Here is a 14348-nt window from a genome sequence, read left to right on the forward strand (position 1 = left end):
CACGTGGGAGAAAACAGGGAGATAATAGGGAGTAAATTACACGGACACCTGAAATAAAGTTAAAACACAGTGATTTATTTACATGTCATTTCACAAACAATAAAACTGGATATGGTCTATCTGTATTATGGCTCTGGTTCCTCGTCTACCTCTGGTCTGGAATGCTCGCGTTCTCGGTCAAAAGTTCCTCATCTAGATGTGGTTCAGAAAATTCTAAAGAGTATAGAAAGGCTTGACAAAACAGTGTCGCATCTTGCCTTGGTAATATTGGAGGCTTGACAAAAACGGTGTCACGTCTTGCCTATAAGTCTTGTCAGGAAATCCGGTTGATGATTCTGGCTCTCGGATGATGAATAGAGTTAAGCTATGTAGTTGAAAGGAATCTGTGTTAAGTCTAAATAATGGTAGTCTTGTATTGGTAGCATAGGAAATAGAAATCTGTTTATTCAGGGTCTCTGGTGTATTTGAAAATAAGAAATAGTATTTTATTCTTGGCTTGTGGATGTCATATATCTGGTCAGGAGATATGTAATTTATTAAAGGAATTATTATAGTTTCATAGCTGGGAAGGTATCCGTTTCAGCCAAACTCTGCCAATTATATGTGGCTTTATTGTAACATCTAGGTAGCTGGAAAACATTCATAAGGTATTTTGGCATACTTGGATGTGTGATGTAACCAAGTGGTCACTGTGAGTTCTTACCAGGTACTGACAAAACTGCCAAGGTCTGCCAAGTATTTATAGTCTTGGATTGGCACTCGGTGCCTAGTTTGGCAGGGTTGTCATGGTGTCACCATCTGTTAGATGACATCATCATCAAGTCTGGCTATATTGGCATACGGTGCCTAGCTTGGCATGGTTGTCTTGGCAGAGTTGCCATCTTGTATTGGCGTCATTGCCAAGTTTGTGAAAGAAAATTGTAGCCCTTGCCAAAAATGGCATTGATGGCAGGGTAACAGATAGTATGTGTATTTCAATGACTCTAGCATGGTGTATGTATTATAGATATCAAATGCATGAAAATATGCGGAAGAAAGTCTAAATTTCCATGCAAACCTGTATCAGACTACGAATATATTATGCGTGAATTTATAGCTTACTACATTCTACATGCATTTATATATGGAGTTAAAATGATAATGGCTAGATCGTTACAATATAATCAATATTCATAGAAGAAAATGCATAATCCATTGGTAGCAAGTATGAAATAATGTGGGACATTTTTATATGCAAGTAAATCGCACCTTAACTTGTATGTAGAACAAACCAGTGAAGCTGATATTTGGATTTACTAATGACAAGGAACCAGATAGTTATGGTCTTATGATGTACCATAAAAACAGACTGATTAGAGCTTATGAGAAAATCGGCTGTCAAAAACAGGTACAGTATTCCAGTTAAGTTGTTGGTTTCAAGTATGTATTTTGAAAAATTAGGATTCAGATTTTTTTCTGTCATGTTGAATTCAAAATTGAAATAAAAAAAAAGATCAGTAAAAGAGGTCATATGAAAGCTGTCCCAGTTACTGATGTAAGGTTTGTTCGCCTTGAGCTTATATGGCAGATTGAGGATCTGTTACCATTGTGAAAATACAGGTACATGTATATTGTCCATTTTATTGCCATTGATCACTTTTGAATAATTAATAATGAAATGGTCTCCTTTGTTTTGAAAAAATTAAATGTTGTTAGCATTTTTACTGACAAATTTAGGGCCACATGACAAGTGAAAGGCAGTATTGGCGCTGGGCATTATGAAAAAAGGACCTGGCCAATAACGAGCATGCCTGTAAAATAATGTATGAGCATCTATTCTATTATAGTAGCGTATGAAATTACGCATTCATTCAAGGATCTGTAATATTAGTTTGAAACCTGCATGTCAACGGTTTAAACAATAGACAGAGGTTCTATAACAGGGCCATTGTAAAAATGTTTATTTAAGAAATGAAATGATTTTTTTCAGTGGTCATGTGAAATGAACGACAGAATAGGATTGGCAAATCCATGAACTGCCGATTCTGTTCTGTCGTTCATTTTCCATGAACACCAAAAAAAAATAATTTCATTTCTTTTAGTTACATTGTATTTCCTTTCCATTTGTAAACAAGATCACATTATAAATTGCACATATTTTGTGGCATTTAACATTAAAATCAGCTTCCCGGCCATTCTGTTCACCAGACGGAACAACTGCGACGTCATCTAAGAAACGTTTTTCCTGACTATAAGCGGACGTCATCAAAACAGCAGTCGGTTATCACTAACCAACAATGACGTAACTTTTACGCCTTTCCTTTTGCTGTTTATACGAAATGAACGTCATAATTTTCAATGGAAAAGAATAGGGCGAATGTAAATATTTATAGTTTTATTACATGATGATAATAAAACATAAATTATATACGTGTGAATAAAATAATCTCACTTGCCAGGAAACAAGTTCTCAGCATTTGTATTTTTACCAACATTTGTGGCAATGGCATAGAAATTATATTACATGAATTTTATACAGGCAAATGACCATGGTGTTGGTGTGATAGGGGTTGTAGAAGCAAACTTTCTGGACCCGATACATAACAAACAGGAATTCAACAAAACAGATAAATACTTGTAAGTTGTTTTATTGCATATGTTTGTCTTCTTACTGAAGGTAAACGTTGGAAAAATACAGAATAGTAAACATGCATAAAAGGAAGATAAGTAAATTTTGTGAGATTTAGACATTCAACAACTTTGTGTTAGTTACCGTATATAGATTTAGAAATGAAATCATAATTTTAGAGTGTAATTTTCTTAATTTGCCACAGTTTTATTGCAGTTTGCAAAATTGGGTATTGATTGACATGCCTGGTTTAATAAAAAGTTTAAAATGAATATAGAAGTAAAGCAGAATTTTTTAATGAGTGAAATTCAACAATGTAGTGACTGGTAATTCAATAAGTGTTTTATTACATGACATCAGAAATTAGGTCTATTGTCAAGTTTTGAGGTTGAGCCCAACAAAAGATGATGTTAACTTTACCATACATATAGCACAAACTATTGACCAACACATTATAGAAGAGGTCCTGGACAATACTGCATATTTTATGGTACTGTATGTCATAATCTTCTGATACCTTTCAGAGCATTTATGCAGAATGCAGCAAACAAATTAAATGATTACTTCTACGAGAAGACACAATGTGAAAATCCAAATGCCAAATCAATACCTCATACATCGTAAGTTTTACACATCGCACTGTTCTTGTTTTATGGACAAAGCTATGTTAAGATACAGATTCATGGACTGTTTTTGTGGAGAAAGCTATGATGAGGTAAATATTTGATTCTGATTTATAGGTTTAGTGTTTTGTAATTACTAAATTTGTACAAATCCAAAATTGCTTACTGTAAAATCATTTAATTTCATGGGCATGAAATTTTGGGGTTTTGGTCAAAATGGCAATTTCGTGGGGATATGAATTCATGGATTTCAACTTTTGAACATAAAATGAATGGGAATTTTACTTGTTTGTTGGGATTAAATTTCATGGATTGACTCAACCACAAAATCCACGAAAATTTATCCCCCAGGAATATTAATGATTTCACAGTATTTTTGCTTTGCCCTATGGACACAAATTTAAACAGTCTGGAAATTGTTCTTATTCACCATAATCTGCTGCTTATTCACTATAGCAGATTAAATATATTTTGTATTTGAAATATTGTATTTTGTAGGTCTCAGCTGCCTGATTGGACATGGGCTCAGTGTGATAACTGCCTCAGTTGGAGACGTCTACCTACAGGGTATAGTGAAAAACTGCCAGATAAATGGTACTGCTACCTCAATCCTGATGCACATTTCAAGTAAGTGTATTGAGTTACAGGGCTTACACAAACTGGGAACAGTCACAGAAAACAGTTTGGTCTTGAAAAATTTCGAATTATGTAAACTTATATAGGAATGTAATTATTGGTGTACAGTTGCGTCCTTGAAATTTTTTTGTGGGTGCTGATTTTAAACAATACTGTTTCTGGTAAGTGTTTTTAGCTCACCTGTCACAAAGTGAAAAGGTGAGCTTTTGTGATCGCGCGGTGTCCGTCGTCCGTTGTGCGTCCGTCCGTAAACTTTTGCTTGTGACCACTCTAGAGGTCACATTTTATATGGGATCTTTATGAAAGTTGGTCAGAATGTTCATCTTGATGATATCTAGGTCAAGTTCGAAACTGGATCACGTGCCATCAAAAACTAGGTCAGTAGATCTAAAAATAGAAAAACCTTGTGACCTCTCTAGAGGCCATACATTACACAAGATCTTCATGAAAATTGGTCAGAACGTTCACCTTGATGATATCTAGGTCAAGTTCGCAAGTGGGTCACGTGCCTTCAAAAACTAGGTCAGTAGGTCAAATAATAGAAAAACCTTGTGACCTCTCTAGAGGCCATATATTTCACGAGATCTTCATGAAAATTGGTCAGAATGTTCATCTTGATGACATCTAAGTCAAGTTCGAAACTGGGTCACGTGCCGTCAAAAACTAGGTCACTAGGTCAAATAATAGAAAAACCTTGTGACCTCTCTAAAGGCCATATTTTTCATAGGATCTGTATGAAAGTTGGTCTGAATGTTCATCTTGATGATATGTAGGTCAAGTTCGAAACTAGGTCACGTGCCATCAAAAACTAGGTCAGTAGGTCTAAAAATAGAAAAACCTTGTGACCTCTCTAGAGGCCATATATTTCACAAGATCTTCATGAAAATTGGTCAGAATGTTCACCTTGATGATATCTAGGCCAAGTTCGAAACTGGGTTACGTGCCGTCAAAAACTAGGTCAGTAGGTCTAAAAATAGAAAAACCTTGTGACCTCTCTAGAGGCCATATATTTCACAAGATCTTCATGAAAATTGGTCAGACTGTTCACCTTGATGATATCTAGGTCAAGTTCGAAACTGGGTCACGTGCCGTCAAAAACTAGGTCAGTAGGTCAAATAATAGAAAAACCTTGTGACCTCTCTAAAGGCCATATTTTTCATGGGATCTGTATGAAAATTAGTCTGAGTGTTCATCTTGATGATATCTAGGTCAAGTTCGAAACTGGGTCACGTGCGGTCAAAAACTAGGTCAGTAGGTCTAAAAATAGAAAAACCTTGTGACCTCGCTAGAGGCCATATATTTCATGAGATCTTCATGAAAATTGGTCAGAATGTTCATCTTGATGATATCTAGGTCAAGTTTGAAAGTGGGTCACGTGCCGTCAAAAACTAGGTCACTAGGTCAAATAATAGAAAAACCTTGTGACCTCTCTAGAGGCCATATTTTTCATGGGATCTGTATGAAAGTTGGTCTGATTGTTCACCTTGATGATATCTAGGTCAAGTTCAAAAGTGGGTCACGTGCCTTAAAAAACTAGGTCAGTAGGTCAAATAATAGAAAAACCTTGTGACCTCTCTAAAGGCCATATTTTTCACGGGATCTGTATGAAAATTGGTCTGAGTGTTTATCTTGATGTTATCTAGGTCAAGTTCCAAAATGGGTCAACTGCTGTCAAAAACTAGGTCAGTAGGTCTAAAAATAGAAAAACCTTGTGACCTCTCTAGAGGCCATACTTGTGAAGGGATCTTCATGAAAATTGGTCAGAATGTTCACCTTGATGGTATCTAGGTCAGGTTTGAAACCGGGTCACGTGCCTTAAAAAACAAGGTCAGTAGGTCAAATAATAAAAAAAACCTTGTGACCTCTCTAGAGGCCATACTTATCATGGGATCTATATGGAAGTTGGTCTGAATGTTCATCTTGATGATATCTAGGTCAAGTTCGAAACTGGGTCACGTGCCGTCAAAAACTAGGTCAGTAGGTCAAATAATAGAAAAACCTTGTGACCTCTCTAAAGGCCATATTTTTCATGGGATCTGTATGAAAATTAGTCTGAGTGTTCATCTTGATGATATCTAGGTCAAGTTCGAAACTGGGTCACGTGCGGTCAAAAACTAGGTCAGTAGGTCAAATAATAAAAAAAACCTTGTGACCTCTCTAGAGGCCATACTTATCATGGGATCTGTATGGAAGTTGGTCAGAATGTTCACCTTGATGATATCTAGGTCAAGTTCGAAACTGGGTCACGTGCCGTCAAAAACTAGGTCAGTAGGTCAAATAATAGAAAAACCTTGTGACCTCTCTAAAGGCCATATTTTTCATGGGATCTGTATGAAAATTGGTCTGAGTGTTTATCTTGATGTTATCTAGGTCAAGTTCCAAAATGGGTCAACTGCTGTCAAAAACTAGGTCAGTAGGTCTAAAAATAGAAAAACCTTGTGACCTCTCTAGAGGCCATACTTGTGAATGGATCTTCATGAAAATTGGTCAGAATGTTCACCTTGATGGTATCTAGGTCAGGTTTGAAACCGGGTCACGTGCCTTAAAAAACAAGGTCAGTAGGTCAAATAATAAAAAAAACCTTGTGACCTCTCTAGAGGCCATACTTATCATGGGATCTGTATGGAAGTTGGTCTGAATGTTCACCTTGATGATATCTAGGTCAGTTTCGAAACTGGGTCACGTGCGGTCAAAAACTAGGCCAGTAGGTATAAAAATAGAAAAACCTTGTGACCGCTCTAGAGGCCATATTTTTCATGAGATCTTCATGAAAATTAGTGAGAATGTTCACCTTGATGATATCTAGGTAAAGTTCAAAACAGGGTCACATACCTTTGGAAACTAGGTCAGTAGGTCAAATAATAGAAAAACCTTGTTACCTTTCTAGAGACCGTATTTTTCAATGGATCTTCATGAAAATTGGGCAGAATTTTTATCTTGATAATACCTAGGTCAAGTTCAAAACTAAGTCACTATGTCAAATAATAGAAAAAACGACGTCATACTCAAAACTGGGTCATGTGGGAAAAGGTGAGCGATTCAGGACCATCATGGTCCTCTTCTTTATTATAAGTCCTATGTAAAAAGTAAAAACATTTTTCCGTGGTAACATGGGTCAGTAAGACACTTTTTTGTACCCCCCGACAACAAAGTTGTAAGGGGGGGTATACTGGTTTCAGGTTGTCTGTCTGTCCGTCTGGTCGTCTGTCCGTAGACGCAATCTTGTGCGCACCATCTCTCCTTATCCCCTTGACAGAATTTAATGAAACTTCACACAAGTGATCAGTACCAACAGTAGTTGTGCATGGGGCATGTTAGGTTCTTTTAGAAAAAGAATTTGCAGAGTTATGGGACTTTGTTTTTTTTGTTACTATACTATATACATAGACACAATCTTGTGCGCACCATCTCTCCTCATTCCCTAGACACAATTTAATGAAACTTCACACAAGTGATCAGTAACAACAGTAGTTGTGCATGGGGCATGTTAGGTTCTTTTAGAAAAAAAATTTGCAGAGTTATGGTACTTTGTTTTTTTTTACTATAATATATACATAGACACAATCTTGTGCGCACCATCTCTCCTCATCCCCTTGACACAATTTAATGAAACTTCACACAAGTGATCAGTAACAACAGTAGTTGTGCATGGGGCATGTTAGGTTCTTTCAGAAAAAAAAATTGCAGAGTTATGGGACTTTGTTTTTTTGTTACTATACTATAGACATAGACACAATCTTGTGCGCACCATCTCTCCTCATCCCCTTGACACAATTTAATGAAACTTCACACAACTGATCAGTAACAACAGTAGTTGTGCATGGGGCATGTTAGGTTCTTTCAGCGACAGAAATTGCAGAGTTATGGGACTTTGTTTCTTGTTAACATACTATGTACATACAGTCTTCATATGCAATCTTGTGCGTGCCTAATCTACCAAACCCTTGCACACAATTTAATGAAACTTCACACAAGTGATCAGTACCAACCCTAGTTGTGCATGGGGTATGTTACATTCTTTTAGATAAATATTCTGCATAGTTATGGGACTTTGTTTTTTGTTACTATACTGTATACATACAGTCTATATACATACAGTCCACATAATTATGCAGTCTTGTGTGTGTCAGATTGCAATGTACTGTGTCAGTGCATGCGGGGGGGTACATTCATCACTTTTAGTGTATCTCTAATATCAGAGATTTAATATATTTACTAGTATTACTATACTAGTATTATACTAGTATTACTTATATGTGGAAGCCCAGGATGAAGTACTCCAAAGTATTTTTAAGATTCCTTATGGTTGCCATTCTTCTGTGACAAGACTGTATGGTGGGGGTATGAGTCACTCCTGTGACAGTTCTAGTTTGTATTAATTTTTTGACACAAAAATAATTTCCGAAAAGTCTCCCTTAATAAAAAAAAAATCCAAAAAATTTTTTTCCGACCTACCTACCCTAATTTTTAGCTCACCTGTCACAAAGTGACAAGGTGAGCTTTTGTGATCGCGCGGTGTCCGTCGTCCGTGCGTGCGTCCGTAAACTTTTCCATGTGACATCTCTAGAGGTCACATTTTTCATGGGATCTTTATGAAAATGGGTCAGAATGTTCATCTTGGTAAATTCTAGGTCAAGTTCGAAACTGGGTCACGTGTCGTCAAAAACTAGGTCAGTAGGTCTAAAAATAGAAAAACCTTGTGACCTCTCTAGAGGCCATAATTTTCAATGGATCTTCATGAAAATTGGTCAGAATGTTCACCTTGATGATATCTAGGCCAAGTTCGAAACTGGGTCACGTGCGGTCAAAAACTAGGTCAGTAGGTCTAAAAATAGAAAAACCTTGTGACCTCTCTAGAGGCCATAATTTTTAATGGATCTTCATATAAATTGGTCAGAATGTTCACCTTGATGATATCTAGGTCAAGTTTGAAAGTGGGTCACGTGGGGTTAAAAACTAGGTCAGTAGGTCTAAAAATAGAAAAACCTTGTGACCTCTCTAGAGGCCATATTTCTCAATGGATCTTCATGAAAATTGGTCAGAATGTTCACCTTGATGATATCTAGGTCCAGTTCGAAACTGGGTCATGTGGGGTTAAAAACTAGGTCAGTAGATCTAAAAATAGAAAAACCTTTTGACCTCTCTAGATGCCATATTTTTCATGAGATCTTCATGAATATTGGTGAGAATGTTCACCTTGATGATATCTAGGTCAAGTTTGAAACTGGGTCACGTGGGGTCAAAAACTAGGTCAGTAGGTCTAAAAATAGAAAAACCTTGTGACCTCTCTAGAGGCCATATTTCTCAATGGATCTTCATGAAAATTGGTCAGAATGTTCATCTTGATTATATCTAGGTCAGATTCGAAACTGGGTCACGTGGGATTAAAAACTAGGTCAGTAGATCTAAAAATAGAAAAACCTTGTGACCTCTGTAGAGGCCATATTTTTCAAGAGATCTTCATGAATATTTGTGAGAATGTTCACCTTGATGATATCTAGGTCCAGTTCAAAACTGGGTCACTTGGGGTTAAAAACTAGGTCAGTAGATCGAAAAATAGAAAAACCTTGTGACCTCTCTAGAGGCCATATTTCTAAATGGATCTTCATGAAAATTGGTCAGAATGTTCATCTTGATGATATCTAGGTCAGGTTCGTAACTGGGTTATGTGTGGTCAAAAACTAGGTCAGTAGGTCGAAAAATAGAAAAACCTTGTGACCTCTCTAGAGGCCATATTTTTGACGAGATCTTCATGAAAATTGGTGAGAATGTTCACCTTGATGATATCTAGGTCAAGTTTAAAAGTGGGTCACGTGCCTTCTAAAACTAGGTCATTAGGTCAAATAATAGAAAAACCTTGTGACCTCTCTAGAGGTCATATTTTTCAATGGATCTTCATGAAAATTGGTCAGAATTTTTTATCTTGATGATATCTAGGTCACATGTGCTCAAAAACTAGGTCACTATGTCAGATAATAGAAATAACGACGTCATACTCAGTTCAACACTGGGTCATGTGGGGATAGGTGAGCGATTCAGGACCATCATGGTCCTCTTGTTTATTAGCTCACCAGAGCCACAGGCTAATTGTGAACTTTTGTGATCGCTCAATGTCCACTGTGTGTCGTCCATCAACATTTTCTAAAAAAAAATCTTCTTGAAAACCACTGGACAGAATTACATCAAACTTCACACAAATGATCCGTGGGTGGTCCTCTTTCAAAATTTTTCAAAGAATTGAATTCCATGCAGAACTCTGGTTGCATGGAAATATTTGTCACAATTACTTCTGACTTGGTCTGTAGCATCCTTGCAAGGTCCTCTCTAGAAGTTTTTGAGAAATGGATGCTTGGCCCCTTTTTAGGGCCGCCAAAGGTAAAAATAGTAAAACATTCAAATTAATTTTTGTAATGAACCTCTTGACGGATCTTCATCAAGTCTCTCTGTAATATCTTAATAATGTCTCTCCCAGTTCTATTCAAAAAGGGACATTTTGTCTGTTTTATGTTTTATTATACAAAACTCATTTTGTTACAATTCATGTGTCATACATTACGTTATATTCAAGAATGAGGTGAGCCCACTATTGTTTGTATTTAGAAGTTTTACCCAGGAATAAAAATTTCAAGAATTTCAAGCTATATTCAAGAATGAGGTGAGCCCACTATTGTTTGTATTTAGAAGTTTTACCCAGGAATAAAAATTTCATTGAAAACTAAAAGAATGGAAAGATCATGGAATTTTGTCAGCTTTAGTCTAAGTGAAGTATATGATACGTGTTTATTGCTTTTCATTAGTATATTTAGTATGAATATAATTATAGGGGGCCTTGGTGGCTGAGTGGTCAAGATCATTGATTTCAAATCACTTGCTCCTCACTGATGTGGGTTCAAGCTTCATTTGGGTCAAAGAATTCTTCATGTGAGGAAGCCATCCAACTGGCTAATAGAAGGTAGTTGGTTCTACCCAGGTGCCCCCTGTGATGAAATTTTGCCTGGAAGGGCACCATGAAAAGCTGGAAAGTTGCCATATGACCTTTGTTTGTGTCAGTGTTAAGTTAAACCCAACAAAACAAACAAGCAATGTGTGGATTATCACAGTGTTTAGATCCCATTCTGCATTTGTGTTATTCAGTTTCTTACATGCAAAAGAAAATAATTTTGAAATTTTAAACTTTAAAAATTAACAGAAAATATTGTTAAGTCGATACAATGTGTGTTATTTTATATATTTTCAGTCGTTGCGACATTCCAGAAGAACCAGAAGATGATGACGAGGCACTGCAAACAACATACCGTAAAACTTACAAGAAAACTCAGTAAGCTTTTCAGCCTTATTCTTCCTGTGTTTGCTAAAATGTCTGCCTTCCCCAACCTCTATTCCCTTTGGTTTTTTTTGGTTTTACATATTCAGTTTCTTATGTTCATTTATGTTACCAACCCCATTTATTTTTTCACTTCAGTTTTCATATTATGGCATTGTTTCTCAGTACCCACATAGAAACACTCATATCAGCCATGATAGCTTAAGAAATGACCTACTTTCAGAATATGCTGTTGATAGACTTTATATCATTTGTTGTGAGTTTTGCTGTCTGCTGACAACTAATTTTTTATTTCTAGGGCTGAGAAAAACAGACAAGCTCGTCTTATAGAGGTAAGTTCTGACAACATTATAAGGGTAAAAAAAACTTATGCCTATCCTACTTTCGATGTGTGTTTCAGATAGTCTAGTGTACTTGAAGCTGTTTTGTGGCTTAAGGATATTTTGGACATGGTTTATAATTTGGCAAATTTGTCACCTGGAATAGAAATTTTTTAATGTACTAAAATTAATGCAGTGCAAGAGTTCTTTCAAACCTGTGCTTAAGAAACCTCTGAAAGAGGCAACTGCTATAAATTCTTATTGTAAAGGCCACTATTTACTTGCCCTGTTTAACCATAGTGTTAATTTAGCCGTATTGTGAGATACCCAGTCGTAAAAAGCTACTTTCTAACATTTCCCAGGGGTGGTCTATACGGAAAAGTTTAACTATACTGTAATGTATTACAATCTCCTCCCTTCCCTACAACCCCTAAGGACTTGCACTTAAAACCCAAGGTAAGATGAAAGTTAGTGTAGTCTTGCATTGTCAGCATATAACCATATAATGACAGGAACTGAGGAATACCATTGTCCTTTGCCCACTCATGTAGTTTGTTTATCATATTGCAGGAAAGGAAGTTGAAAGAAAAAGAAGAAAATCTGAAAAGGAAAGAAGAGATGTTGCAAAAGAAAATGAATGAAATAACAAGAAAACAAACAGAACTTGAGGTATGTTCTAACCAGAGATGCTTTGCAGAAATATGTACCTGATTTAAGTATTTCATTGTGCTTTAAAAAGAATCTTTACTTCTAAAAAATTGTCTGATGTATTTGTTGTACTGGAAAATTAATATTTGTATGATGTCACCTTGTTTGTTTAAACTTTAATTAGGGTTTCCTGCCTTTGATACACTGTTTTAAACAAATGTTTAAATTATATCAGTTTTGGACAAGAGCTCTTCCCTTACATTTGATGTATCCATTTTCCTAGGAGGTATCGTCTAGTCAGGACAGAGTAGACAGTAAGCCAACAGTAGCTGATCTAGAGCGAGCAAAGAAATCACTAAAGATATACCAGGAGAAGATGGCCATGCAGGAGAAGACGATAAAACAACTGGAGATACAAAAGCAGCAGATTGAGCACAAATCAACAGCAATGTTACGCATGGCGGAATCCCTGAGGTTAACCAATGTGGCAAGTAAGGTATGTGATATAATTATGAAGGCAGTGCTATGTAAGGAATCTCAGGAAGGTTCAAAGTCAGGTAGGTTATTCAGGTCTATGTTTTTTGGACAGTACTTGTTATTGATTGTGTTCAAAGTACTGTTGCAGTATATTTGGTGTCCAGTACCAGGAATATTATCTACTTAATGCTTTTTGGCAAATATCAAATTAAACAGAAGTACCTGCTGTTGTGTTTCAAGAGCTTTAAGCATTTAAAATTCTTTGCCATGCTTATAGGTTGTCCACTCTGTGAACACTTACTTCAAATTACGTCTAAATCTTATGGCCAGTTTCAGTCAGATTTCACAGGAATGTTCTTGGGGGATTCTCTTTCACCACCGACCTTCCATAAGACTACTGAAAGGTTTCCTCACATGAAGTGTTGTACATCCAAAGTGAGGTTCCGAACATGCATTGGTGGAAGTCAGCGACCATAAGCACTTGGCCACTGAGCCTGTCCACCCCCTGCCTATCACAGCATGGCTGTTACTACTAGGTTGTAGTTTCTGTCTGTTGCCTACTACTCAAACTTTTTCAAGAACATTTCCTCTGTATAGTATGATGCATTATGTATAAGAATAATCATAGTTAACAAATGCTGCAAATAAAAGTTTAACCGTGCTTGCGCTGCCACCTGACATTCCCGTCAAATGGCGATTATTTTACAAAAATGTCAGAAAAATTTCAGAAATGTCGAGAGAAATTGGTAGATTTTTTTATACTGAAGCAGCAAAAAAATATCAAAATTTTACTTTACATAGTGTAAAACACAAGTTTGTTTATCGACAAAGACATTTGAGACCCAGTACATGAAGCGCATGCCTCTAGGCAATTATCTAAAGCTTGTTGACATAACACAATAAAACAGTGTTAATTACCTTGTTAATCGACTGCCTGTTTTATCCTAGTAAATTACCTCAATGTTGATATATGTGAGAGCCTTCAGCAGCGAACTTGATAACGTTTAAAATGTTTTAAAGACTATAAAAACAGATATGGAGCATGTTGATTTTAAGATCATTTGATTTTTAAAAAAAATCTACAAGGTATTTTTCTCACCATCGGTGTCGGCGTTGGTTACATTTTTGTTATGTCCATCTTTTCTTAAAAACTTAAAGAGCTTTGAAACTTTGCACTTTTGTTTATCATCATTAGATGACTGTAGGCCGAGAACTATAATCTAACCTGCATTTTGTCAGAATTCTTGTCTCTTTTGTACTTAAAAATTCTGAACTGTAGCTCTTTTCTTACATATTGTACAGCATTTGCAGACGAGCGATGGCGCTTATAGGTGGTACTGTTGTTAAGTTTAATATAAATATATTATCTAATGAATGTGAGACATAATGATTCACATCCAAACATTGTATATGCTTTTCAGAATTTAGAAGAGAAAGTGAAAGACCTGACAGGTACCAGTAATTCTACAGTGTCTTCAAGCAGGTGAGTCTTTTTATCCTGTTTAATGATTTGTGTGTTAACAGATCTCTGAATTGTCAAAAACATCTACTTTAGGTGGTTGTTAGAAAAGCAAACTGTTCTACATTGTTTCTTAACATGCTTTCCCTATGTAGCATCTGGTAAAGTGCAGGAGTCAACAGTCAAAGCAATTCTATCATACGTTCAGCCTTTATGAGATGTGGTAATCATGAGCGTTAGCTAGTTAGGGAAT

At 36.3% G+C, this 14348-nt stretch overlaps 1 protein-coding gene across 1 annotated transcript in view; it reads left to right on the forward strand.

The window, feature by feature from the left end:
• The window catches only part of LOC123551795 (MORC family CW-type zinc finger protein 3-like), a 40486-nt gene that overhangs the window by 14201 nt on the left and 11937 nt on the right, over positions 1-14348 (forward strand). The window contains exons 8-16 of the mRNA XM_045340991.2: positions 1265-1387; positions 2519-2616; positions 3133-3228; positions 3730-3858; positions 11105-11185; positions 11490-11523; positions 12082-12180; positions 12443-12655; positions 14058-14119. Coding sequence (XP_045196926.2) covers positions 1265-1387; positions 2519-2616; positions 3133-3228; positions 3730-3858; positions 11105-11185; positions 11490-11523; positions 12082-12180; positions 12443-12655; positions 14058-14119 — 935 coding nt within the window. The remainder of the gene's footprint in view (positions 1-1264; positions 1388-2518; positions 2617-3132; positions 3229-3729; positions 3859-11104; positions 11186-11489; positions 11524-12081; positions 12181-12442; positions 12656-14057; positions 14120-14348) is intronic.

Source organism: Mercenaria mercenaria, chromosome 4, assembly GCF_021730395.1.
Source record: "Mercenaria mercenaria strain notata chromosome 4, MADL_Memer_1, whole genome shotgun sequence".
Taxonomy (NCBI): domain Eukaryota; kingdom Metazoa; phylum Mollusca; class Bivalvia; order Venerida; family Veneridae; genus Mercenaria; species Mercenaria mercenaria.